We start from the raw sequence: 27,110 nt of genomic DNA, 5'->3' as shown, positions 1-27,110 counted from the left end.
TAAGGCCCGTTGCAATATTCCTTGCAACTTGCAACGCAAGAGATGTAAATTAATGGAGAAGCTTTAGGGAATATTCACTGAGAATATGGTGGTGGTATCTGATATCTGTATAATAATTATTACAATCGGCATCTTACACTTTCTCGCGCTCTACGTTCGCAAGCTGGGTCGATAATAATCTGGCTGGGCAGGCAGATGATTCTGACTCGTTCGTGACGCCATCTTTGTTTGCCGTTATGGAGCAACGGATTTATTAAATAGATTTTGAATATTTTTTCTTGCCTCGGGGGCATTAAAAATATTCACCACGTTTTACTCGGAATTCAAAATTTGACCTGTTTCGATAGCAATCCACGGTGCTTGGTAAACGGCGTCTTAATGCAATAAAGCTAGCAAGTACAGTACAATGTTGTGACTTATACATACACACCAAAGGACAAGTCTAACATTAATGTTAAAAGATGTAAAACGATAAGAACTTCCACAAAAACCTCTTTCCCCAACTGACAACATTGAATCCAAAGGAGATACAACTGCTGCATATCGATAAACAAATAATCACCATGCACGCAGTACCACGCCAGTGGCGTAGCCAGCCTTACGATTTAGTTCTATTACTCCGGCGTCAGCGACGCAGTTGAAAATTCGCCTCGGTTTTTTTTTATTTTTCGTCGTCGCAAGTGTGTTTTGGCGCGAAATATGCTAGTATTTGAAATGTGTATGTGACCGCATTTATCTAACGCCCCAGTCTTGTCCCCCAAGAGTTGTGGTGCACAGCTTTGGCTAATTTTCCGATGCGCGATTCGATTTCGCTCGCATGATACGGCAATTCTTCCAAGAGGAACAAATAAATGTTTTTTTTATGCTATTCGATTAAGTTTAGATTTAATTAGGGTAAGAATATAATTAATACATGTAGATTCTGGTCCTATTTTAATAATATCGCTGCTATTTCGCCGTTTAACAAGATGTGGTCGTGTATGGGCGCGTTGACACGTCGCGGTTAACGCCAGAACAGGCGTCTTGTTTCTGTTTAGTTCAGATACAAAATACGATAACCCTGTACAATACTGAATACTTCTTATAACCCATTCCTCCATTATCATTGTAACAAGCTGAAGCAATTTGATGAAAATCGCAGCTCAATCAGGAAAGATCTGGAAACAACCTTACACACATAGAGTATCATCAAGATTGGTTACGTGAGGTAACTTCTTTCATGGCTAGACTACATCAACGCAAACAAAGTGTTTCGTGATGTTTCAAATATTGTGTGTCTCGTGTCCAGAACACTCCAGACATGATGTGGAATATTCGTGGGTGTTCCGGCCTCTTTCCGAGTTTCCGTTCAAAGATTTCTTTATGAGACCCGCGACTGATTTCAATACAAGAGATAATCAGTTGACATGCCTCATTATCGTCGCTTATTTTAAATTTTTGTTTTCAAGTGCAAAGTTTGAAACAGACAAAACTTCTATATTAGCCATATTGCATGGACCTTGTGTCAGTTGTGTGAACTGAAACATTTTCATCTTCGCTTGTCAAGTGGTCCAGACACAATAGCCCATAGCTAAATTAGCTATTCATTCATAAAGCAAAATTTGGCCACAGTTTCGACTAATAATATATATTTTTTTTTTTTTGGCTCACACACCAAAAAGCCCCCGGAAACGCATCTGACAAATTTGAAACTTGACCCATTCGTTTATTGGTTTATATATTATGTAACAGCATGTTATTGGAAACATAAATTAGTGTCATATTATGACATTAACATACAATAACATTATCGTAAGGTTACGTTAACAAAGAAGGCTCTAGAAATATTGAGTGCTTATTTCACTTCTGGCATATTCTCACGTGCTGGTTTATACATAACACTATCTACAGAACGGTTAAAAGTTGGTTCATAATATGTGGCAAGTGTTGGACGGTATTGCGCGAAAGTTGAGTATGTTTTGGAACGAAGGATTGAGACAAAACACAAGGGACTTATCAGAAAGATCAGGGTCATGGTTTCAAGAAAAAACACAAACAAAAATACACGACAGCAGTGAAGACAGTGGATTTGCAGATGATGAGGGACTTTACTGTACGAGTAGTGATATGAATGATACAAGCAGTCAGACACGACATAGCGAAAGTGTCGAAGAAAATGACAATGATCTTGTGTTGGATTCACATTTGAAGAACCAACAAAGAATCTCGTTGATGTCGTTGCTACATTCCCGAGCTCTGGAGAGAAAGTTGAACAAGGTTAGAGCCAGAAGGAAAGTGTATTCTTCAAGGGAGAAAGAACATCTGAGCAAACAAAGTCGGTAAAGTACACACACAGAACGGGGTTTAACGCGGAATTCAATTGTTCGTGACCGTCTCTCTGAAATAATGAAAGTCGCATCATAGACAAAAAGTCAGCAATTCAAGATTGCCCGGAGATTGATGATTATGGCTTATATCACGACAAAGTCCGACTGAGTTTTAAAATAAAACTTACAAATCACTGATACTGACTAAATGGTGTTATAAATCATTATCAATCACAAATCCACAAGTGTTTAGAGCCAGGGAGAAGCACACAGAAAATAATTGGCAGGGTCACAACGTCAACAAGCTCTAAAGCACTTCAAAAATTTTGGGCAGTACAATTACGAAAATAAGTAAAAGTGAAAACATGGGGAACAAATATTGTCTAAATTAACTTTCACATCAAAACAAGGGATTAAAATGTCAATAACCTTAAATAACTCAAAAATAACAATCTAATTTGTTCACACACAAGGTTAAATAATGAGCTTGTTTGACACACTGGTTTGACCACAAGAATGTTGCAAATTCATTAGTCTTGACTGGTATACTAGAGACATTAAAAATGAAAAGATATGGTATTTTATAGATTGATGTAAAAGTAAATATTAACTGTAAATATGTAAATTCAAACAAAGTATTTTATTATGCTGACTGTGTTGGTTTCAACAGAATTACTAATAAGCAAGGGAATAGTCTAAAAAGCACCAGGTAATATTATCTTCATGGGAAAAACGTAATGTATGGCATGGATTTTGACTAATTTTCCTTACAAGGCCTAAAACAAGGAGTAGTTAAAATAAAAATATATACATTTTTGGATTACACTTAAGAAAATATACTGGATCCAAAGAGGAAAGGAGTCTGGGAATTTCACCCCTCTCAATCAATCTCTATTTAATAATTTCAACTGCATCTGTAAAATTTAAATGCATTTCCGAAGCTCTTACGTCTACTTGTTCGTCTGCATGAACAAAATTGTTGTCCCTAAATTCAAAAATCCACAATCCTGATATATCCTTGCATCAATGAAGTTCATTCACATCCTGCAGCCTTTTTTGTAATTCTATTTATTGCATCAAGCCTGGTTCACGCTTGTCCTTAGTAATAATCTAGGATTCCCTCCACCTGAGGTCACTACTCCACAAAATAATTTATCTATTTTTTAACAACTTTCTACATTTATTAATAATTAATATTTAATATTTATTAAAAAAAATCATAGAGCCTTGCTTATGGAAATATCATTCCATTTCTCTTAGAGTTGCTGAACTAAAATAATGACAAATGATGTATGGATGGACCTAGGCACCTAGCCAGCAAACAGTCTATCAAGCACATTAGTCAGGATAATTAAAGCAAGTTAAAATGAGAAATTTGAAGTAACAAGAGCTTGAAACTGTACTCTCTAGTACTAAATGTGAATCTCAGTCAAGAACACCCACTGGAAATAATGCTTCTGGTCCTGGAAACTTTCACCACCATCCTGGTGGCCTTAACTGGTGTGAATGAAATACACTGTTATTTTTAAGTATTTTATTTTTCCTCTATGTGCTCTTCCAATTCAAAGCAAATGATGGTGGTGAGAACATTCCTTGTTAGAATTGATGAAACTATTAAAATGGACGTATTTCACTTGTGAAGAGCTCGCTCAGTTTACAAAAGCATTTCACTTTGAGAGCATCATAATAGATGGCTTTCTTCTTATTTTTTGCTGTCAGATTTTGCGCAATATCAGTTTATCCCCTCCCATTTAATTGATTTCAGCATGTTTGCGTTCAATGCAACCTCTCCCAAACGCTTCAAACCCAAAGGAAGGGTAGAGACTGGACACTGGAGAGGTAGTTCAATTTACCTCCATGAATACATACCAATATAAATCCAATATAAATAAATGCATTTTTTCACATAATTCTCTGTGTTCCATCAGCAGGTACATTCTCTGGTTGATACCCGATTCTTCTATGAACCTCTGCAACTCTCTCTTCTTGTGTGGGGCGGCCTTGGATTGGAAGATTTTTGCCCGAATTTACTGGAATTTCTGTCTTATTTTTTGCTAGTTTTTCTCGCTTTACAGCTTCATATTCTTCGATATCATCTCGACTAAGCTGGATTCTCGTTAGTTTTCGTCTAAGCATGTTTTAAGGGTGAACGTTTTACTGTTAAGAAAATCTCCCTTCTTTTCACGTTTTAACTAAGTTGTATGTCGAATACTTTGTGTAATATACAACGTAGTGCTTCCTGGGTGAATCTTGTTCCGTGGTACCCAACCTCGTTCGTGGTACCCAGTCACTGGGTGGATCCAGGTATTCACCAAAAAATTAGCCTGCGATGTTGACGCTGGATATAAAATGTTCAGTCCAATTTATATAAAGTCAAATTGATTATCACTGACCTTTCAGACATACAAGCATAGATCTGATCGCATTACCTTAGCGGAGAATGAGATGTTGCATGGGGAAGTGGATAAAACTGTGGTTTATGGCGTGTGACAACAATACGATTGAAACTTGATATCTCGCATAGGTACGCATTTTTACTTACGCGGTCATATCTCAATTTTCGATTGCAAAAATGCCAATTTTCTTCCCGTTTTCGACAAGAATGTCGGTATCTTTCAGATCGTAAATTATTCGTAATGTCCCGAATTTTTTTGTACCCATATACACATTTTGGGACCGACTTTTTAGACTTACTGGGGAGGTGTCACCCCCACCCCCCTAATGTGCGCCCCTGGCTGCAAATCGCAGCCTACCAAAAGATTACCATGAGGTATGAAATATCATAGTCTTAGTGGTCAATGATGTCATGACAATTCATAAAATCATGAGAATCGCGGGGTTTTTTTTCAAAATACAAAACAAATGTAATTCTGAAATGAACAACTTTACACCTTTTTGCAGTTACGATTATATTTTGTTGAAATCACCAAATGTTAAAGCTGCATCCTATTAATGATTACAAAACACATTTAAAGAAAAACATTCAAAGAATAGCCCTATAATAATCCTGCTTGTAATATTTACTAGAATTATCTTCCTACACTTAACTTAATGCATTCGCGCGTGCGCTACAGACTACAGTTTCTTTTAACCTAAATGTTTTTTTATGATAGCAAACTAAAATATTGTTTCAAACTGTCCCATTGATATAAATATTGTTCCAAAAATTGATTGTTCTTTTACTAACACTTCAAGAATTCGCGCAGTTTCTGAATACGTTTGGCGTACATTTTCGAGCCACCTTTCAGATCCTTAAACAAGAATTCTGCAACCTGATTGGTTACTTGATTGATGTAAATTACTGTTGACTGGTTAGGATCGATACTCTGAGATTGGCTAATCATGAAGCCTGATGTTAAATTCTCCCTTCGCTCGTAGTTTTCAGATACAGGATATGACTTCATCGTGACTGAGCGGTATGCAACCAGGTGGCCTTCTTTTTCCACTGCAGAAGGACGAGTAGATTCCAGGAGCAAGAGATCACTCGGTTTTGAGGGGGTTTTCTCTGCCGGAGTGTCATCGCCGGTCGTCATGACAATATGAACAATGCTGTCGTCATCATCAACTTTAAGCACAACTTCTGACTGAGCAATGATAGGATCCCATAATGCTCTGGTGCTTAGCTGTATGGCCTGAAAAACATCCACGGCTGGTTTCGAAATATATGCTTCCACTTTGACACAGGTCAAATCATCCTGCTTGCATGTGAGCAAGACGCATCCATTGTCTTGGGAAATTTGTTTCCATGTGTCCACATGGCACAATTTCTTGAAAGCGGAAACATTGTGAAAAGCTAACACATCGCCAAGCTCTTTCGTCCAGGGTACGGACAAGGCTGGACCAATAGTACCAAGAATCTTTTCTTTCTGGATCTTTCCACTGCGACGCGTTTCTGCATTGGATTGTCTTGTCACCTGTACAGCTGTCGTTGCCACGACAACGGGCACCTGCTGACGTTTTTGGTGCTGATCAAACACTGCGAATGTGAGATACGCGCTATTGACATGGGCAGTTTTTCCCTCCAGGGTAATCGACTCTACTCTACACCCGACTTCGAAAGAATTATCATCAAAAGTTTTATTCACCATCGCCTTGAATACCAATCTTTCACCAACACTTGATTTCTTTATAAAATGAACACCATTCACTTCAATAATTGTTGGTCGTGTCTGGCAGAGTCTACTGGCAGCAATGGTACATGTTGAAACTAACCATGCCATGATCTGGCCACCAAACGTGGTTTGATGGTGGTTAGCCTGGCTAGGCAGTACCAGCTCAAAGCTTTCAACGGCTGTCTCACTCATAGCCACTTGGGAGTTGGTGGTTTGACTGGGGGCTGAAGTAACGACTGAACTGTCTGGAGTGTTAGCTTTGTTCGCTGATTTCTCCCTGGCTGCTTTATCGGCTGTAAACCGCAATTTTCTTCTCTCGTAAGCTAACGCGTACTCCAGACGTTCCTCCATCGTTACAGGATCTAAATGTGTTAGCCTCGCTTTTCCAACTTTCGCAATTGCCACGAATACGAAATAAGCTTTGCAAATCTCGATTCGATCATGTTTGAACATATCTTCAAGCGACGCTTCGACCACGACTTCCATACTTGAACCAAACGCTCTGGTTAGCTTAGCTTTGACATTCAGAACTTGCCCTTGCAACAAGTTCTCGTTCACAACGAGATCATCCATCATCAGGGTAACACAAGGAAGTTTAGCGTGTTTCTCTGCAGCCAGACATGCAGTTATGTCCATGGCTTTAAGAAGGTCGCCTGCGAGCAACGCTTGGTTACGTTGCTGTACATTTTCTGAAGATATAATTTTGTTTAACTCGACTTCACTTGGGTTTCTATATTCAGCAGACATTATGAACAGTGATTGAAGTTCTTGAAATTAACCTAAATCCTATATCGCGCCAAGTGAAAGAATAATTTGAGATTTTGAGTTTCTGTCTGATATATACACAAGTAACACAACAACAATATCCGGTTGATTGTTGACCGACGAACGTCAACAATAACCACGGTCTCAGCTATTTAATAGAGAGTTTTAGTTAGACATTTACGGCAAGCCGCAAACTGCGGTTTCACGTTAACGGTTTGACGCTGCCGTTGTTTCAAATTTAACATTTAGTTAGCAGTTATTTACCTATACCTTATGTTAGAACGATTCAAAATTGGCATCCAGTTACCAGTAAACAGTTTCGCTGTTAAATCGCTGCTATCTATTTCTATATAATGGCTCAATTTTTTGAAAATCAAATGTCGCCTGGAAAACTGAGTTCAAAAGAACCCCCCTCTTAATAATGGACTATCGACCTACGATATCATGGTAAACCGCCATAATCCCCATATTGCCAATGGTGTTATTGAATAGTGCTAGGCTGCTAGCCGCTTTCTTAACGAAAATCGGTAAACTCATTGAAAACAGGCTAGAAAATTACCACAAAGAAGATTTGGATATCCAATATGTCTACTAGGAGTGTTTATACTCACGACACACTATTGCAATGACAAAACACTGAGGTAAATGAGCTACGTGAAAATACACCTCCAGCGATTGAAAACATGAACCGCAAACGGCAAACGGCAAAATTTCAACTGACAACCGCGGTTTGCGGTTGAAGAAAAACCCGTCAAACTAAATTTTTCTACTAGGCAATGTGCACCCGGCAACGTTTTCGATCTTTTTCATTTTTGTTTTCATGCCAAAACGGTTTCAAACACCGTCAATTTACAATGAAAGTTGAAGCTAATTTAACATATTAAACAAATTTTTCCTTGGATCATGTGGACAGGGCGTCTAAACAATCAAATAGACAACAACGATTTTAAAAACGCTCGAAAACGACGCTCCAGGGCACACAGCCTTACTTAGCAGCGAAATCATGAAGTTCGTTGACGTTGTTATTTTGAATGAATTTTCTTGTCCTGTTTACCTGTCAACTGAATAGTTACAATCACAATACATCACCAGAGTGTCTGACTGTCTGTGACATATACTGAAGAACTGGGACAAACAACGGACCTCAAACACCAGGCTGAATTACCACAGAAGATACTGTGATCAAGTCAATTATTTCTACTTGTGACACAATGAACATTGAACAATAGACGCTGTAAACATAAAGAAACTGATTGATTATAAAGCAACACACGATTGGTTTCTCTTCACTTATATTTAGCAGCGTATCAAATGATATTGAAGATTGTCGCGGAACCCAAAATCCTTTGTGAGCGGAAAATAATAGACAGCAGATTGCAGATAGCTTCCGTTCACCGCACACAGAAGGTTGATAGGAGATAACTTCCGTTCACCGCATACGATAAGATTTTGGCACGCGAGGCAGAAACTATCAAACATGTTTGATCTTTACCATACGTGGCACGAATGACAAAACCTGCTCAAGAATTTATCTCCTTACGCCATTGGGCACAGCTGACATTTGGCTAAACACAAAGTCATAGCTCTGGTGTGCGCATGACGTGACGAGGGTCAAGGGCAACCACGGGTGTAACCATACCGGATTCACATGGTCACGAAATTTTGTTTCAAAAAATTGTTTTACGGTATCTTTCTCAACAAACTTTATCATTCTTCAGATCATGTTAAAGCAATCATGCTGACATACTTCTCGGAGTAAACTCGCTCTGATAAGGCTAACTTTGATGTCGTGACCGCGAGGATCCGGTATAGACTAATAGACTATAGTGTGAACGGGGCGCAGGTGTATCAATTAAAGCCAGTTTCATTCCGTAAAGCCTGGCTTATAATTTATAAACAGTAGCCTAGCTTGCGCGTAGACGTAAATAAAGAAAACATTTAATAAACAAGGGACAGTAGATAGATCCCCTGCCTTTGTCAGGGCGCTAGCTGGTTGCAGACGGGAAAGGTTTGCATGAATATAGTGGAACCATATCGTTGAATTCAATGACGTGCGTTTGATGATTGGAAGTCAGAAAACGTTAGTCAGAAAACTTTTAAGAAGTATTTAATATGAGCATTATGAAGAGTGACGTTAACAGATCTGCGCAGGCGCATGATTATCCTACGAAATGTGACGTCATATACAAGACTAGTAACAACACTTTAATATATAGTTTTAATTTACGTCACAAGTCCCCATATTTTGAGAAAACGGCGTATATTGTTACATGCTTCTCTTGCTAAAGATTATTACGAAAGAAGATTAAGCTCTTTCAACAATTGCCTGTTTTATGTTTCAAATATTTTTTATGCATTAACTATCGTCTGAATCACTTAATTTTTTATTCTAATTTTTTAAACAATTTTTTTTAACATATATGTGTTTAACTGAATTGGTTATAAAAGCGCTATAGGCCTACATATTACTACAATTTTTTAAACATCGATATCAAGAATAAATCGTCAAACCCGCAAAAAAACGATAGAAGTTTTTTCTAAAATTTTCAGCAACTTGTGAGAAGAGATAAGCCAGTAATAGCGTGCATGATAGTATAGTAACTAGAACAATTTATAATGTGCATTGGCTGATTCTTACAGGTAAAATTAGCCACTTTTTCTTATAATTTGAGCATGTTTCAGCTTGTAATATTATGGAGTTGCATATTTTCTACACAAGCAGATTGTTATTATTAAACAATCTGTGGAACTCGGAATTTTTTCGCAGGTAGAGCAGTACAATGGGTTGTTTCAATGTCAATAAGATACTGAGAAACCTAAATAACACAAACATTTGAGAAATTATACATGCCATGAAGGCCGGAAAAAAAGCAATGATCAAAAGAGTGACACATTTTGTGAATAGGTTGCATACTGACGTCGTACTTTCGGAATACATTGATAATTTAGTTTATATATGATATTATATCCATATGTATAAACGTACCAAGTAGATCAACATTTTCGCCTTGTCAATGTCTTCAAAATCATTCCCTGGGGTAATTTAAGCGTTTATAGTTTGTGTAGTTACGACTGTTTCTATAGTGGTTCAGGTATACAGTGGTATATCCAAGTACTCTATCACCTTTTTACTAACAAGCCCCTGCATGGGGGAATCGTATATACGGCAAAGCTCTACTAAATTTTAAAATTTAAAAATCTAAACTTTACCTATTTCACAAGGGAAATGTCTTCCATTTTCTTCCTGATGTTTTCGAAGCAAATTCTTACATTTATCATCATCTACGTCGAGTGTTTTTTTGAATGCTTCTAAAAATATTGAAGAATTGCACATGGCAGGCTTGTTATCAGTTGAACAAAATCACACCGCTAATACAGGAACTATTTTTCAATGGTTTGGAACGAAATTATTACGTCTACTGTCTACCTTTATTCAATGTGTCTTCAGCAGCCAGGTATATTCTAAGGTTTTGAAGCGCAAATGTGGATTCGAGATTAGGATATCTGAAGTAAATAAAAAAAATTACTTTACAATCTGAAAGCTAGAGTCTAAAGGCCTTCTCTTGAATAATGAAAGCCATCAGTCTACCCTTGGAAACACCGTTTTCTCTACTACAAAATTATTTAATTGTAAGCTTTAGTAATGCAATGCTTCAATAACCTGGACTTCAGCAACTCTATTAATAAATAATTGCCACGATTTGTAGTGATATCATTGGCACTAGATAAGGGAAAATGCTATTAAATAAACTTAATTCAGTTAGAATTCTTACATATTTTAGGAGAATCGTAATTTCTGGCAAACGTACTTAACACTAATCATTTCGTCCTTTGTTCGTCTATACAGAAGGACAGGTCCGGAGTATCTAGAAAACAGATTGAGTGACCGTCGATATTTGTCAGAAATACAGCGGGTATGTATGATGTCTGAGCTTCGTTTCCCAAGGAACAGTTGTTGTATACGTACCTTACATTCATAACAACAAGAGATTGCAGGTGCGCGTTTGATTAGACCAAATTTACGACTTTTACTAACTCTAGCAGTGTTCAACGACTACATGTATCGTACCATAAAGACCCCATCAATTTCTACTTTCATTATTTACCTGGTCAAATGTTCATGATTAAACAACGGAAAATAGTCGTTGACGACCTCCTCTGTGAATGATGCTGAAATAAATTATGATACTATTTGAATGTCGAATAATTCTACAAAACAAGTCTCCTGAATACACTACAACGAATTTGTTAATAATTTCGAGAGCTTCGTTTTCGATAAGATGAAATGGTTAGCAGCAAATTCTTATTGCCTATTGGTTTTACAGCCCGCTCCAATAATCCGTAATCCAATAAAACCTAATCGGGGCTTAAATCTTAGAATTCGTTATCAGGTGTAACGTAATCGGGGCTTAAAGTAATCTTGCAATTCGTTATCAGATGTAACGTATAATCGCGGCTTAAATTTATCTTACACATTATTTCAGGCATTCTTTCGACAGCCAAAGGCGTTATGGTATCAAAGGTAGCATCCAGAATCTGGAAGAATAAAAACACGAATCAGGATCACCCTGATTCTCTCCTATTCTCACTATGATGTACATACATACAGTAGTAAAATGTATTATTACTAACCAAGCCTCTGATATCTGGGTACATCATTGCTGCCCATGTAGCACTGTAACCACCTGGAAAGTAAAATTCTCTGTAACAAAGATTTCTCTACCACCTTAAAACGTATGAACATCACATAACTTTGTGTACTCATACACAGTACCTATTGACCACGAGAATAGGACAATATTTTCAATGGGAAAACCAAGTCTGTCCATCGCGTATTTTATGACGACGTCGATAGCGTTCTGTTCTGCATCAGGGTAAGGTAAACCACTGCTGCCAGCAAATCCTGGATGATTCCAGCCCAGAACAGAATAACCAGCTGAAAAATTGAGAAAGAACGTTAGCCATGTTTCTTTTCTTAATACGTTGCGTTGTATAGTTGGTAAGAATTTATGTCGACGTTTCTAAATCCTTCGTCTAACTTAGGCAAGTTAGTAGTCAGTATAATGTTTCATTTATACCATTTAGAGGTGTATGAATTGTTCCAACTTCATAAAATGCTGCATTTCCTTCACATCCTATGACCTACACAAGATGATTACAGATCTATACGTGCATGTAACTGGATGGTCACTTGACAATTTCTCCATGATGAATTATGGAATATGTATTACAGAATGCTGGTCAGAAATACAATAAGGAATAATTATGCTGAGCTTTTTACCAAAATTTGTCCATTTTCATTATCTGATGTTCTCCTATCAATAAACATTGTGTCTATTTCATTATTATCTCTTGCTTGTAATTTTGCTCTCCAACCATCCTGAAGGAAAATAAATTTCAATTCCACTGGCCAGCTTCAAAGAAAACAACTTGAATATCTCAAAGTCATGATGTACCTTGGCTACTAAGCTGGAGCGGCCATCATTTAATGCTTGACCTTCAAATAAGGAAGTATGCATTGTTGAAATCCTAATGGTATTTAAATAATATAACCAAGAAATATTCAAAACAACTCACTCATTATATTTTGTAACAGTCTCACTGATCCTGGATACATCAATGGTCGAGCAAAATAATGAGCTACAATATATCTAAAACAATCAAGAAAATGCTGTAGCAAAGGTAGTCTAATAATAAATAATACACACTTTAGATTAACAAGTAGCCTAACAATTGATAGTAGCTCACTTAACTAGACTCTGATAACCCCATCATACCTTGCAATTCTACCAGGAAATGAAAGAGCACGTCCTATGAAACTGGTGGATGACTTGGTTCTATCATATATTTTGGCAAATTTCTTTCTATCCAAACTATCTTCAGACTCATTCCAGTAAAAATCAATTGGCCATGAACTGAACTGGAAATCATATTGTGCTAGATTTTGCTGTTGAAAAAATATGTTGTTTCAAGTACCTTCCTTCTAATGAAACTTTGTGGAACAGACAACTATGTATAAGCAGGGAGGTATCTTACCCGTGCAGTGTGTTGGTGGTTAGGCTTTTGTACTTCCATTAATACTTTCATAAATTTCCTGTATTGAATGTTTGTAAGACGTCCATAGCCTATACATATTCAAATTTGGCATAAATTCTCGATATATGGGATATATATGAGAGTGTCTGTTCAAACAGTATACAAAATTCGATCAATATGGTACAGTGGTTGATTAATTGGTATAAATATTGTATCATGAATAGTAGGGAAAAAGGAAATATGTACCTCTTATGCAATATGACCCAGCCAAAATAAAAAAACAAGTCATTCCAAAATGAGCAAGACTAAAAATACCAGACATTGTAAAAAAACCTGCAGGAAAAAAGAAGGGAAGTATATAACTACTGTAAGTTTAGAGTTGACTCTCACCACCCATCCTCACATTCTTCACCTAAATTAATTACACTAGTGATTAGGTAATCTGATAGATTTTTCACATTTGATTGGTTTATGTTTCTTGATTAGAGCATGCACAATAGTGGAAGTCAAATGTGAACCTCAATGTTATATGTATACTAAACCTCTTTTGATCATGAAATATCCTATGATTGGAGAAGCCACAAAAGACAAGGAATACATATAGGAAGCCTAGAAAAAAAGCAGAATAATTACTTAAGAATATTAATTCATCACTAATAAATATAAATAATATCTAATGATGCGTATTTACCACATTAATGATTTTGTCACCAACTCTTTCTGGCATACTCGGCTGGTATAATTGGTGCTAAATTATAACAGAATGTATCTAATTAAACTTGGCCATTCACATAATAATCATATCCACAACCTGGATAGCAACACACAGGTATTATTTTAATCTGCAAAACGTCTAAGACCATTGCAGAAATACAGCAGTTATATGTTTCATAATGTTTGTTGTTTAACTTAATAAGATAGTATCATAGTAACTTAATTCTTTTAAAAGAAACAGACGTATATAATTTTCACAGTTTGGTGGCACAAATCCTCTTCCCACACTTTTTTTTGCTGTTATCCTTTCTTTCAATTTCTCCTCCCACACTTTAACACGAGTCCACTACACTACACTCTAACACTGTACACTTTTCTTTTCTTCAAATTTTGCAAATAATTTGATTATTAAAATAATTCACCTGCCGTCCATTATCGGTGTAAATTCTACACAAGCGAGGACCGAACACACAACGAAACGCTTCACTCATTCTTAAATTACCCACGGCGTTTATTAAATCTTTACAAGACAAGAAATAGGAGTTTCAACCAGCAAATATATTAAAACAAAAAAAACTAAAATACAAACAAAAATGAAAGAAAAAGCGCTAGACTATGACATGCACGAAAGTCCGCGGATATAAAATTGCGGGCTCCTCGTTGTCAGATAAAAAAGTTTTGATATTTTTTGTAGTTTTTTTGAGAGAAAAATTATCTAAAATTCTACAGTTTCTGGTAAGTTGAAGTGTTAAAATGGATAGAAATGTATAATAAAGGATTAAGACTCCAACAATATTATTGCGGTTCAGTTACAAAAAGATATTTTCGCGGGAAGTTGACTAGCGTCAAACTCAAAGGTTCAAATTTTTTTGCAATTTTAATAATAAAAATAAACCCAATTTGCGGGGAGTTCTTGCTTTATTCTACAGAAATCTATTAATTATCGGGTTTTTATTTCACCTGTGATTTTAGGAAAAAAGTTGCCAATAAATTTGCTGTAAAACTCCTGGATACATCGTGCATAACCAAGGATTCGAAAATATTTTTTGTGGATGATGATGGCCTAGAAATATTTTTCAGTTGAAAATGGCCACCTCGATAAACAGTGGATGCTTATCGTTCTTTACTTCAAATCATTCAAGTCATGCTGAACAGTGGTTACAAAAAGGCAGCCAATACACACTGGTTTGTTTTGCTTGTTTAGTGGAAATCATCGACGATAAAAATGAACCTTTCATAAGAAAAACAAAAAGTCTTCACGAATTGTTAAAACTTGCTTCAAACGGAACTGTGTTGGCCCTTTTGAATACGAGTGAGAACGTCTTATTGCATTTATTGAAATGCCTTTGGAAACTGATGGAATATGAGGACAATAAAGTAACGCAATACACTACAGTTGCTGAAATTATTTGTCAACTTTGCTGTGGATTAAAATCAGATTTGTTTGTAGAAAAAGTATTGGAGAAGCTCACATCAAAGCTAGTCGTGACGGAGAATGTTAGGAAGGTTTTGCCTCAGTTAAACCTTTTAGGAAAACTCGTTCAGAATATTCCAACTTTAACTGGAAATTTAATAAGAAATCGCAGCAATTTTGTAAGTTATCTGGGAAAGTGGACTTCCTACCCTGATGAAGACACAAGAAGCGCACTTTTCTTTATTCTGACACATTTTTACCGTCATCCAGAATGCTGTTCTGGAATATCATTTGAGATCACGCATTTGGTTTTTCGTGAGTGTTGTGAAGTCCTAACCACAGCAACTGCAAAAGAGCTCCAAATTAACTCTATCGCCTTGCTACAAACCCTGACTACAGGAGAAAACTTGAGTAGTACCACCAAAGCAATCAGCTCCAACATGGAGAAAATGATTACAAGTTTAAAGAAAGCGTTTCTGTCAACTGTCGAACTCGTGCAAACTCTTGCAGTTGGTTGTCTCAACAATTTGATAGCATTTGATGAAAGTATCATCAGTTCTGATCTACCAGGGTTTGTCTTTGAAGTTTTCAATTCCAAAAGCGACACATTACTTTCCCTTGGCTTACAAAATGTCTCCAGATGCTTGGATTGTAAACAGATGTACACAAAAGGACACGTGGTTTATGGCTTTGACTCCGTGCTTTCGGTTCTGCATGTAGCAACTGGTAACAAAAGTATCAGGATTCTAAGACAAGGGTTTGTACTCTTAAGAAAGATATTTGAAAACTGCCCTCAAGAGTTAGTGTTGATTTCCAGTCAGGATACGTTCAGGAAATGTTTGGAGGTTATCAGACTTGCGCTTTCTGTTTGTGACGATAATGTCTTTCTGCAAGCGACTTGTTGTTTGGGTGTGGTCTTGGATAGACGACATTTTGAAAGCGATGTTCCGTACGGCGTGTTTAGTGGATTGGTAGAATTGGTTGTCAGACAACTAGATAAGGTTTGCAACAGTTCTGAACACTGGAGCCGTGTTGAAAATAAAGGTTAGTAGCTATATCTTGACTGCACGGAAATGAGAAGAAAAGAAGGAAGGATAATTTCATTCAACCGTTTTTTCTGATCTCTTTAGGTCTGAAGTCTTCCATGATTGCAGCAATAATGGAAGTGGTGAATAAATGTTTGGACTTGATCTTATGTGAAAGAAGTAAACCACCATCTATTGAGGTCTTACTGGCATCTACAGAAGAATCCGTCATGCAGGAGCTGGAAGAGTTCTTTAACACCATCCTGAAGCTATGCGATCAAATCTGTATTCCTAATATTATTTCAAATCTACGACCTCTTTACGATACGGCAGTTCCAAAAACGTTCTTCATTGTTCTAAATAAGCTTCTGCAGACATGTTCAAAAAACGCAAAACATGATATGGCCAAGAAGTTTGCGTCCTCTTGTTTTATCCGAATTGCGTTAGAAGTAAAAGCACATCTTCGGAATGGATCCTCAGATGTGGCGGAAGCTACAAACGAGTTTCTGACAACAATTTGTCTCTATCTCCTTCCAGACGAAAGGCAAGAATACACAAGGGATTTATTAAGTTCTTCTCTTCCTAGAATAACCGGGACCCCTCAGGAAATTGTGCAAGTCTTAAAACAGAATAACTCGCAAGATGAGACACTTAAAAACACCCAAGAATGCATTCAAATCCTTTTCCAAACAGCCTACAACAATGGTGACCGTCTAATTTCAAGAGCTCAATTACTCCATGCTTTAAGTACATACGTGGTACTTAACCCTTCATATTACTGTGACAGTTCGATAGTTGCTTCACGTTGTTACACCCGACTTTATATCACAGAACTTCGTCGAGGGTGTATGGAATCAGACAGTTCACCACTTTGTCTCAATGCACAACGAATTCTTGCTAAAGGACTTCTTGAAAATATAGAAAACTTAACTGCCTTGTATTTTCATGATTTTGCGCTGCTTGAATGGGCAGTGGTATTTGAAGGCATCGACACCAATCTACGAAAGGAAATTATCAAGCTGTGGTTTATTCATCAAGGATGTGAAACGGCTATCACTGACAAAGAGATATCCCTTTGGATAAATATGGTAAATAACAATCCCAGAACATTATTCATGTTGGTGTCGGATATAAATACATCTGATGTACACGCCCAAGATGTCCTCCTTAAAGTAATTCAACACGTGCTACAAAACTGTAAAGTTGGGGCCATAAGGCAAGTTCTTCCAGGACTAAAGGAAGCTTTACAAAAAGTATTTCTTAATCTTGCAGTTGAACCTTTACAGAAGCAAAGCATGGAAAGTATTTTAAAGCTAATGTGTATGATGGTGACAACTTGTGTAACAGAAGCACTTGACGACGACTATGTCAAGCTGGTGTACCACGTCGTCAATTTTCTTACCTACCACGCGACATTATCTATGCTTTGTGTGAAATGCCTAAATTTTCTACATGCGTGTATAATCCTGGACACTCAACATGGTTCAGACAAAGTCCTCTCTTTCCTGCTTAACCATCAAGAGTACAAAAGTTTTCTTGAGAAAGCTATACAGTCATTTCACGAGGCCACAGAAATCGAGCGTGCCCAACGGAGCGCAATCATCGCTGCAGTCATGGTGTCCATCGGTCATCTACTCCATTTGCAGAGCTCTTTTGGCATTTCCACGACGAATTGGGTACGGGTAAAAATCGAGGCAGTTTTACCTATGCTGTGTCATAATTCATGCCCCTTGCTTCAATTTGCTGCAAATGTTTTCTGGGAGAGTGTGTTGCGGTGTTCGGGAACTGCCAGGTTTCTCGATGCAAATGTGATTCTACTCTTCCAAGAGTCTGCACCATGTGACTTTGGAATGCAGGACGGGGAGATCAATGCAGTGGATAGCAGACCTTTGAGAAAGATAGCTATGGTTCATTTGAGAATGGTTCTAGCCTACCTCCAGAATTCGCTGCTCCATGTGAACATGTCTATCAAGTTGACTGCTCTGAAATGTTTGGAAGCATTGTTCTCCTTAAAGGCAAACGCTCAAGATTTGATTGAAGATCCGTGGAATGTTATCATGCTCCGTGAATGTAAAGACGTGAACTCTCTATGGAGCTTAGGCTTTACCATGAGACTGTACTCATTATTTCTTCATCATACACAATTGTTGGATGTTGAGGTTTTCATCAAAGATGTTATTAAAGCAGTACTGAAAGAATCTGATTGTGACCAGGGAACCGAGGTTACTCTTATGCCAGATTTGTATTTGTCAGCATTACCAAATTTCTTTTCCAAGGTCATTAAGAACATCCCAGATATCATGACCAAAGCAGAAAAGTTGAAGTTAAAAGAGCATGTCAAACAACTTGAAAACTACCAGCGTAACAAAAGTGAAGAACATGAACGAGATTTTTTCTACTTACATGAACTGTTAGTTCATGGAAGTTTAATAGAAGAAAAGACAAACATTCAAAGTTCTTTCAATGAAGTTTTGGCTCTTCTAGATTCATGCTAGGCCAAGGGTCGCTTTTTTGTGTTTCAAATTTATTTGCTATTATCTAACATAAAACAATATTTAGGTATGCAAGTCAAGAATTACGTTATGTATATTATGTTCACTTGGTATAAATATATTATTGTTGAAGTTCAAAAATATTTGATCATCCTTAAATTTACGGTGTTTCTCCACAGTGATGTTGTGCACTGGTGCAGTAGAGACTTTAAATATCTTACCAATTACTTTTGGCATAAAATTGCTGATAAAAATTTAATCCCCATTTTAAAATTTCTTATCATCATAGGCATACAGGAGGCACAGACAAAAATTACTAGACTTATCACTATTTTTTGAAAAAAATGCCTTAACTTTTAGTATGATTCAAGGATTATTCACTCCAACTTTCATAGATTCAAAGGGATGCAGCTGTCACACCTGGCCTGTAAGCCTATGTTTATCATGATGTGTAAGTATAATTTACACAATGTTGCATTCTAATCAATAAGAATAATTACTAAAAAGTATTGTATTTTTAACTATTTGCCGTTGAGCAGCCTATGAGATTACTACTAATATTGAATACCATACCAATTCATTTCTCATATTCTTTACTCATCATCAAATAAACTTTATTGGTTAAATTTTCTACATCATTTGATTCCAGGCCTTCTGTCGGGACTTCAGGTAGGATTGTTATTTCTATTGTGCCTATGGTAGAAAGGTAAAAGCAATTCATTTATGAATTGAATGAATAGAGAAATATTTCATTAAATCTTGTGTATACCTGTATTGAACTTTCTTCTACTAAAGTTAACTATATTTTCATAATTTGAGATCACCACAGGTAGAATGGGAAGCTAGAAAAAAAAAATAATTGCATTGTACCAGTAAGCTCGAATACAACTTATTCAATTCAATGTTTTACCTGGGTCTGTTGGGCTAAATGGAAGGCACCTTTTTTGAATGGAAGCAACTTGTTGCCCATGTGTCTTGTACCCTCAGGAAATATCCACAAATTGAACTGAAATCAAGGTGATTTGTTAAGAAAAAAAATTAGTTTTACAAGCATCTCATACTGGTCTATGTCATACTAGTCTAACACTCTGCAAAATGTTTCAGTCACTTTGAACGACACTGGAGCTTATATAATAAAAACCTATAAATAATAACAACATATGAGCGATTGAGCGTGGTCGTGGTGAATGATGCAAGGTAGAGTTGATGAGTTAAAATATCAAAGTACCTTGTCTTTCTTAATTTGATCTGCGGCCTTCTTCATAGTATTGATAGCTTTACCATGATTATTTCGATCGATTAAAAACACACCACAAAGCCAAACGAACATTCCAATGAACGGTACATACAACACATCTTTTTTGGCCAAAAATGTTGTTTTGGGTGGAATAAAATTGCTCACAACATTCATGTCAAATGAGCTTTGATGATTTGATACAATAATATAATTTGAACCGTCTTTATAATTTTCCAATCCTTTTACATTGTACTGAATTCCCCAAATCCATTCTGTCCATTTCAAAAGATTGCTTACTTTGTGGAAATTGTTATTTGACCTCGGCGACCACAGTAAAAATAGAAATATAACGATTACGATCAATATAATATAATAAAGTAGTAGAAATAAACATTTTATATAAAAACGAAACGTTGACGAAATGTACGCTAAGAAGAAAAACGATATGATATAAATCCATAAAGAAGAATAACAACAGGGTAGAAACCACATCCCGTGATCGGCCATCTTGTTTACGATAGTTAGAATAGAATGTAAACAATTAGAATATAATTTTTTAGAATATACTAATTAGAAACCAATTAGAATAAAACATTTTTGAAAATCAACACATAGATATCGCGGGCTCAGGAACGAAAGATGAGACTGATGAGTGATGAGCTCAGCTGCTCATCATGAATGCCCCTCGGATGTGACGGAAGCTACGAACAAGTTTCTGACAACAATATGTTTCTATCTGTGTATTCTTAACTTGTGTCCTTCTGACAGGCGATGCCTGACATGGAGATCAGATTTAGGTTCACCCTAAAAATCAATGGTTAACCTAATCTAAGACTTAATCCTAACCTTAATCCTATTCTTTATATTTCAAGGATTTAGATGTGATATGACTACCTTTGGTATATATGAAACTGATATCATTATATTGTTATTTCGTATATCAAAAAATCAAATTGATTAGAATTTCTACTTCAACTTTTTCTTCTCTGCTTCTTTTTCCTCGAGTGACAGCAAACCAAGTGTCTTCAATGGCATATCATCTAACAAATAATCACAATTTTTCTCTAATTCTTGGGATGCCTGTTTAAAAGTGTCAAACTTAAGTCTGATCAAAAAATCAATGTTTGTGTTATCATCACATGAGTTTACGGCGTAGGCTTCCCCGGAGCTAACTGCTTCATCACATGAATGATTATGTTTGGGTTCATTTGTATCTTGTGGTCTCATCCCAGGTTTCATCCCATCAATAGAGGGACAATTTAAGGTTGCTTCTTTCAACTTGCCTAAAAGTCGACAGATTTCTGTCAAAACTTCAAAATTCTCCAACAATATCTGATCAATTTGGCTCAGAGTTTCATCCAATATTTTAAACTTTTCTGCATATTTTCTGAACAAAGCTTCAGCAGTGGCAAATGGAAGTCCTCCTGCCATACCACCAATCATACAGCCACCAATCAGGCCTAAGGCTCCCCCTGCTATTGCACCTGGCACACCAAACACACACAGGGCTTTTGTGGCAACTTGAAAAGCAGCAAATGTTCCACCAACACCCATTCCTCCAAGAAGACCAACATTAGCACCCTTGGGGATAAAAAACAGATTTTGACATGATATATTGTATATCTATGAGGAAACTGATTGAATCACAAATTTGGTAAATGACTAAAAAACCTGACACACTAAAGATTGTGCCTAAATGCATACATCATCAACCTTTCTGATAATTTAATTAGTTCATATCCATCATGAGCAAACAATTTTTTACCTTTTCAGCTAAATCAGCCTTGTTTTCATTTCTTTCATAGCCAGCCTTTGCTTGAGCGCAACAATCTTTTACTTTATAAATAACAACATCATATTTGCTCCTCAATTCCTCTGAACTGACTTGAGAGTCCTTTACGGTTTGCTCAATCTCTGTGAAATATTTTGCAATGTTGTTTCCCTTTAACAGTTGTTTCTTTGCTTCATCAATAATTTTGCTGTTTATCTGTGCTTGTTCTTTGACTGTTCTTATATGAGATTTAGTTTCAACATCAAGCTTTTTGTATTGAGCTGCAAGTGCTGATAACACCTAGTAGTATATAATTGGTTAACTAATCAAGTCTTGATGGATTGATTTGTCTATTCACACAGCTAGGACATGTAAAAATGAACCCATGCTTCAATAGACCTTTCCCCTTTTAGCTTCAAGCTTCATATTTTGAATCCTGAATGCTAGAGTCAGAGGGGGGCAATTACAGACTAAGAGAAGGGGGAAATTACAGCTCATGAAAGGGTGCGATTTCAAAGTGATTAATCGCACTCCTCTTAACCAATGAAATTGCAGTATTTGTCCCTGATTACAGAAGGTGTATAATTAAGATAAGTATGGTATATTACCTTAAGTAAATCATCATATTTCCCATGTTCAGCCTTCAAGCTACAAATGACAGTTTCTAATAACTCAGAAACTTTCTGTAGTTGACCAAGAGCAAGAATACTGTTTCCTAATGTAGTGTATGCACTTGCTGTTGATTGAAGCAAACTTGGTATCAGTGTTCTGACATTCTGTTCCAACACAGCCATGATTCCTTGATCAAATATGTGTAGTCATTTTCTAAAACAACATATAATTAATCCATCACGGTAATCAGTGCCATCTCCAACCCATAAAATAAATCTTTGTCGTTATGTTAAAACTGTAAAATTTCTTATACACATATGTATAGTGATTATAGTCCTTCCGTTAACTTTTTATTTCTATGACCAGTGCTACATATTTCAATACTAACTTGCTATCTAAACGTTTGTCCGCTATCAAACTAAATGAAGAACATGAAGCTGGAGGTACGTCAGTACGAGTGCATAAAATGAGTACATTCTATATGGACAAAACCTTTGTAATAGTCAATCCTAATCCCTTCTTACACTTGGCAAAAAGTCAGTATTCGAATTATTATGTGAAAAATGACGGAACTAACTTACATTGTGACAAGCAAATGTATCTCTTTTCCAAAGATTTGTTTTAAAATCTGACGTTACTTATCTCACAAAAAACACAAAACAAATACATGATTACATCACTAATAACCTGCTTATTGGATCGCTCAGAAGGTCTTGCGTCTCTTCGCAACATCTTCGGATAAAAATAAAACGTTTTGAAAATAATGGTTCTGACTATTCACTGCGTTTGTAATACTTGAAAACACTCGATTAAAACCGAATTTCTTTGAAGAATAGACTTACAAAATACTGACGACATTTAGTAAGATTTATAGAAAACAATTTCTAAGCAATATGCTTCCATTGTATCCAATTAATTATGGTAATTTCAAGGCAATAAAATATAACTTTCAAAAAAACAAATATGGCCGAGAAGAAAACGTGAGAACATACTTATTTCGTGCACATTTCGCACTAAAATGAGTCATTCCGAGGCCAAAAAAGTTCTTAAATACATAAAGAGAGGAAGCATATCCAAATTGCGAAGTTTTTTGAAGAGGAGCAAAGTGAATTTAAACGAAATTCGTGACTCCGAAAACAGAGGAGTGCTGCACTTATCCTGCTATTTGGGAGAATGCAAAATGACTAGATTTTTACTACGTTACGGAGCTGATCCTTGCATGATCGATAACGAGGGGAATACTCCCATGCATATAGCCTTAAAATACGCCTTAGAATACAACAATGAGACAGTGTTCTTAAATTTAGTTTTGCCTTTAAAGAAAAAATCCAAACGGGTTATGAATTTAGCCAATAAAATTGGGGAAACTCCAAATGAAATGTTGCACAGATTAAAAAAGGCTTTAAAGAGAGAGTTGTCGGACAAGGATGAATTATCTGACAAAAATTGGATACAAGAGGAAAATGAGAAATTCAGCACTCAAAGACAGGAACAGGAGTGGTATGAAAAATTGGCTTTTGAAGAAACGTGTGAGGATTTCTACTTCAAACAGGACACTTATGATTCATTATCTGAAGAACAAAGCGAAAGTTATAATGAATGGGCCGATAGAATCAGACGTGAATATAGAACAAAACATCAAAAGGTTTTAGTTACAAATTCAAGGAGCCAAAAGCAAAAAGACTTTACAGTTGATGAATCCTTAACTGAAAAGCTTGCAAAAGAACATAAGGAGTATATCGATATAGTGAAACTAAAGAGAATTAAAAGAGAAAAATCAAAGTATGAACAGAATTGTCTTGATGTGTTTGAATGTGGTGCAAAGGATGAACTAACTTTTCAAGCAATCCCCTGGCCGTGTGCTGGAAGTGCCGCAGATATTGTTGATAAACTATCTCAGTGGGCTGGTGAGGATATTAGTTATTTGAAAGTACAAAGAGTGAGGTGGCATCCTGATAAGTTTTCACAGAGATGTGGACATCGCTTAAAGGACGTTGACAAAGAACAGATTTTGGATTTAGTTAAGCAAATCTCTCAAGGAATTAACTTTATGATTAGTTCAATGAAATAAATTGTGATAAAGCTAATTAGCTTGATTTATATAGACAAGGGCTGTAAACAATTATTCTAAATTCTAAAACGATTTCACTAAAAGGTTTAATTTATCAGAAAGCCTTCTTGAAATGGGTCATTTTTCTCCAACGTAAATGTAGCTTTACCACAAAAATTAGCAAAACCTCCAACTTCAACTAACACTGCAGGAAAGTTACCACATTTTGTTTCCTGAATTGGGCTGCCTGTGAACTTTGATCCAACAATACTCACAAACTCTCGGGATTGGTTGAGAGAAATTTGTTGTTTATGATACTGCACTGCAATACGGGCAGTCACACCTGAACCAGTGGGGCTGCGGTCAATCTAAAAATATGCAATAAAGACTGAAATCCTGGTCAAATGAGCATGAAATTAGCAATCAATAATTTGCATTAGACTCTTTCAATTACATCAAACCATATATGCATACTCCTTTATCCTAACCTTTTTCTAGCATACTGCATTATCCTAATATATTCCAATAATATTGCCATATCCTAACATATCCCCACCAATTAACTACTCTTACCTGACCATCACCAAAGAAACAAACATTGCGTGAAGGTTCATCTGAAAACTGATCTTTTCCATCCGTAATTATAACACCGTACATGAATGCAAGATCATCTTCCTCTGGATGACTGACCTTTATTCTTTCACGACAAATCTGGAGCATCTCCTTTCCTGCAACCACCAATTCAGAATGACTTGAGTTTTGGATATCCAAACCCAACTCCTTGTCTGAGACAAGGGCGTAAAATGTTCCACCATAACCAATATCAACACTCACTTCACCAAATGATTTAGTTGATAGTTTAATATCAAGAGCAAATGCAAATGCTGGTACGCTAGTGAATTTTACTTTGCCAGATATACCATTTGTTACTTCAACCATTGCTTTAACTAAGCCACAAGGACATTGTATGTTCACTTCAACATTGCTGGTTCCTGCCGGGTCTACCTTTACTAACCCTAAAATCATAAACATTTTAGTGACTTGAACTAATAAATATTAACTCTTCCAGGCAAAGACATAGTCTCAGTTCTTATGCCCTTGTTCCAGCCGTGTTCCCATACCTGGCAATAGGCCTTTTCGGTAATTATGTCTCAGCATTATTGTTTTAAACAACATCCTTTTACACCCTGTGCATGAAAAATTTTTTTTTTATTTTGATGTATGGAAATAAGCCATAATGCGGGGACGAGGCTCGCGGTTTTGGCCCCTCAGCCTCTTCTCGTGTTAAGGCATATTTCCACATTTATTGGTCAAAATAAAAAATATTTTTCATGCGTGTATTGAAGAAGGATGTTTTGCATCTTTGCACGTGGCTCGTGAGAGTAAAACTTGAAATCCATTTCATTTAAGGTGGTTCTAAATTTATTAAAACGTTGTGATATTAAAACGTTGTGACGTAATTACAGAAGAGGTCTATTGGGCCAATCTTATCAAATTACCTATTATAAAAAAGAGCGTAAATTTTACCTGAATCAACAGCATATCGCCCTAATGCAATAACAGCATGACCACACATCACACTATAACCACCATTATGCATAAACAACACAGCTAGATCTGCTTTCTTATTATCAGGGGTGACCAACAGTGCTCCATACATCTCCGAATGTCCTCGTGGCTCCCCCATTAATAGCTTGCGAATGTTATCAAAATTTTCCGCCACGTATCTTCGTTTTGCCAAAATGGTTTCACCTTTAATCTGTGGGTATCCCGAAGTAATAATACGCAGTGATTCACCGCCAGTATGCATTTCTACGGTTGTGATTTCAAGGTTTCCATTCTTAGAAATTTCCATCTTAGGTCGCTTTGCTTCGCCTGCCATCCAGATCTTGAAAGAGGTTGCGGCATAGGTGGCCCAATCACACCCAATATATGTTATGAGCTTTTTATTGCTATTGTAAAGTAAACGTTACCAATGTACAAAGCAATTCTTCAAAAAAAGCAAAAATATTTCAAATCAGCAAACATTTAAAATCTTTTTGCTTTCTCTACAACAACTTGTAGTAATTGACAGCATTTGGCGTCTATGCTGCAGGGTGCTTCAAGGGAAGTCACTGAAGACACCTACTAAACCAGTAGTGTAGCAGCTTGAAAAAGGTTGTTTTCAATTGGTCAGAGCACTTATTGGGTAGCAAAGGTAGCAAGCCAATAGCACGTCTGTATTATTTTAAAATTAAAACTTTCGGTTTCTTTACGTCTTGCATTTAAAACCCAGTCACTGGATCAACTTCAAGAGAGAGACGCGAAGTGAGCCGGGCTGAGGAACGTGACAACGCTGTCACATTTAATATGCAATTTTCTTTGCAACTTGTATTGCAATGAAATTATACTTTTGAGGAATTTTAATTTGTAAAGAGTCATGGAAATGCTATGAAAACGTTAGCAGATCGTAAGAAATGTTCGTATTTGACAACTTTAGATGCCTCAGGAGTAGAATTGCATTGCAAGTTGTAAGGGAAGTTGCATCAGTGTAACAGCGCCTAGAAGTCTAATCAACTTTTACACATATGCGAAAC

At 36.5% G+C, this 27,110-nt stretch overlaps 5 protein-coding genes across 8 annotated transcripts; 1 reads left to right on the top strand and 4 right to left on the bottom strand.

Annotated features, from left to right (window-relative positions):
• Positions 1–5,211: 5,211 nt before the first annotated feature.
• Positions 5,212–7,169, bottom strand: LOC114533619 (acyl-coenzyme A thioesterase 11-like). Its single transcript, XM_028555184.1, has one exon. It carries the CDS (start codon positions 7,163–7,165, stop codon positions 5,489–5,491), a length of 1,677 nt encoding a protein of 558 aa, XP_028410985.1. The 5' UTR covers positions 7,166–7,169; the 3' UTR covers positions 5,212–5,488.
• A 2,163-nt stretch (positions 7,170–9,332) lies between these two features.
• On the bottom strand, positions 9,333–14,533 carry LOC114533610 (protein ABHD16A-like). Its single transcript, XM_028555170.1, has 20 exons — positions 14,356–14,533; positions 13,911–13,967; positions 13,762–13,828; positions 13,466–13,552; positions 13,220–13,308; positions 12,961–13,130; positions 12,761–12,834; positions 12,640–12,680; positions 12,465–12,563; positions 12,262–12,325; positions 11,958–12,119; positions 11,816–11,868; positions 11,656–11,719; positions 11,290–11,353; positions 10,993–11,049; positions 10,845–10,904; positions 10,611–10,687; positions 10,394–10,492; positions 10,170–10,216; positions 9,333–9,999 (listed from the first exon to the last, which is right to left on the bottom strand). The coding sequence occupies exons 1-20, from the start codon at positions 14,422–14,424 to the stop codon at positions 9,916–9,918; spliced, it is 1,584 nt and encodes a 527-aa protein (XP_028410971.1). The 5' UTR covers positions 14,425–14,533; the 3' UTR covers positions 9,333–9,915.
• Positions 14,534–18,874: 4,341 nt separating this feature from the next.
• LOC114533620 (1-acyl-sn-glycerol-3-phosphate acyltransferase-like) lies at positions 18,875–23,400 on the bottom strand. Of its 4 annotated transcripts, XM_028555188.1 has the most exons (7): positions 23,066–23,400; positions 22,481–22,697; positions 21,867–22,172; positions 20,093–21,682; positions 19,775–19,870; positions 19,634–19,706; positions 18,875–19,557 (listed from the first exon to the last, which is right to left on the bottom strand). In XM_028555188.1, the coding sequence occupies exons 4-7, from the start codon at positions 20,606–20,608 to the stop codon at positions 19,442–19,444; spliced, it is 801 nt and encodes a 266-aa protein (XP_028410989.1). In that variant the 5' UTR covers positions 20,609–21,682; positions 21,867–22,172; positions 22,481–22,697; positions 23,066–23,400; the 3' UTR covers positions 18,875–19,441. The 4 variants fall into 4 exon arrangements, with proteins under 4 accessions (XP_028410989.1, XP_028410986.1, XP_028410987.1 ...); XM_028555185.1 differs by lacking the exons at positions 18,875–19,557; positions 19,634–19,706; positions 19,775–19,870 and having other exon boundaries at positions 20,651–21,682; positions 23,066–23,389; XM_028555186.1 differs by lacking the exons at positions 18,875–19,557; positions 19,634–19,706; positions 19,775–19,870 and having other exon boundaries at positions 20,651–21,682; positions 22,481–22,691; positions 23,066–23,389.
• A 40-nt stretch (positions 23,401–23,440) lies between these two features.
• LOC114533623 (NF-kappa-B inhibitor-like protein 1) lies at positions 23,441–24,589 on the top strand. The gene has a single exon (XM_028555190.1). The coding sequence runs from the start codon at positions 23,503–23,505 to the stop codon at positions 24,553–24,555; it is 1,053 nt and encodes a 350-aa protein (XP_028410991.1). The 5' UTR covers positions 23,441–23,502; the 3' UTR covers positions 24,556–24,589.
• A 50-nt stretch (positions 24,590–24,639) lies between these two features.
• On the bottom strand, positions 24,640–26,426 carry LOC114533622 (trans-L-3-hydroxyproline dehydratase-like). Its single transcript, XM_028555189.1, has 3 exons — positions 26,062–26,426; positions 25,108–25,550; positions 24,640–24,902 (listed from the first exon to the last, which is right to left on the bottom strand). Exons 1-3 carry the CDS (start codon positions 26,414–26,416, stop codon positions 24,642–24,644), a joined length of 1,059 nt encoding a protein of 352 aa, XP_028410990.1. The 5' UTR covers positions 26,417–26,426; the 3' UTR covers positions 24,640–24,641.
• Between the last annotated feature and the right edge of the window lie 684 nt (positions 26,427–27,110).

The sequence above is a fragment of the Dendronephthya gigantea genome, unplaced genomic scaffold (genome assembly GCF_004324835.1).
Source record: "Dendronephthya gigantea isolate DGI-Jeju-01 unplaced genomic scaffold, DenGig_1.0 000093F, whole genome shotgun sequence".
Classification (NCBI taxonomy): Eukaryota; Metazoa; Cnidaria; class Anthozoa; order Malacalcyonacea; family Nephtheidae; genus Dendronephthya; species Dendronephthya gigantea.
This window is presented reverse-complemented; position numbering and strand designations above follow the sequence as displayed.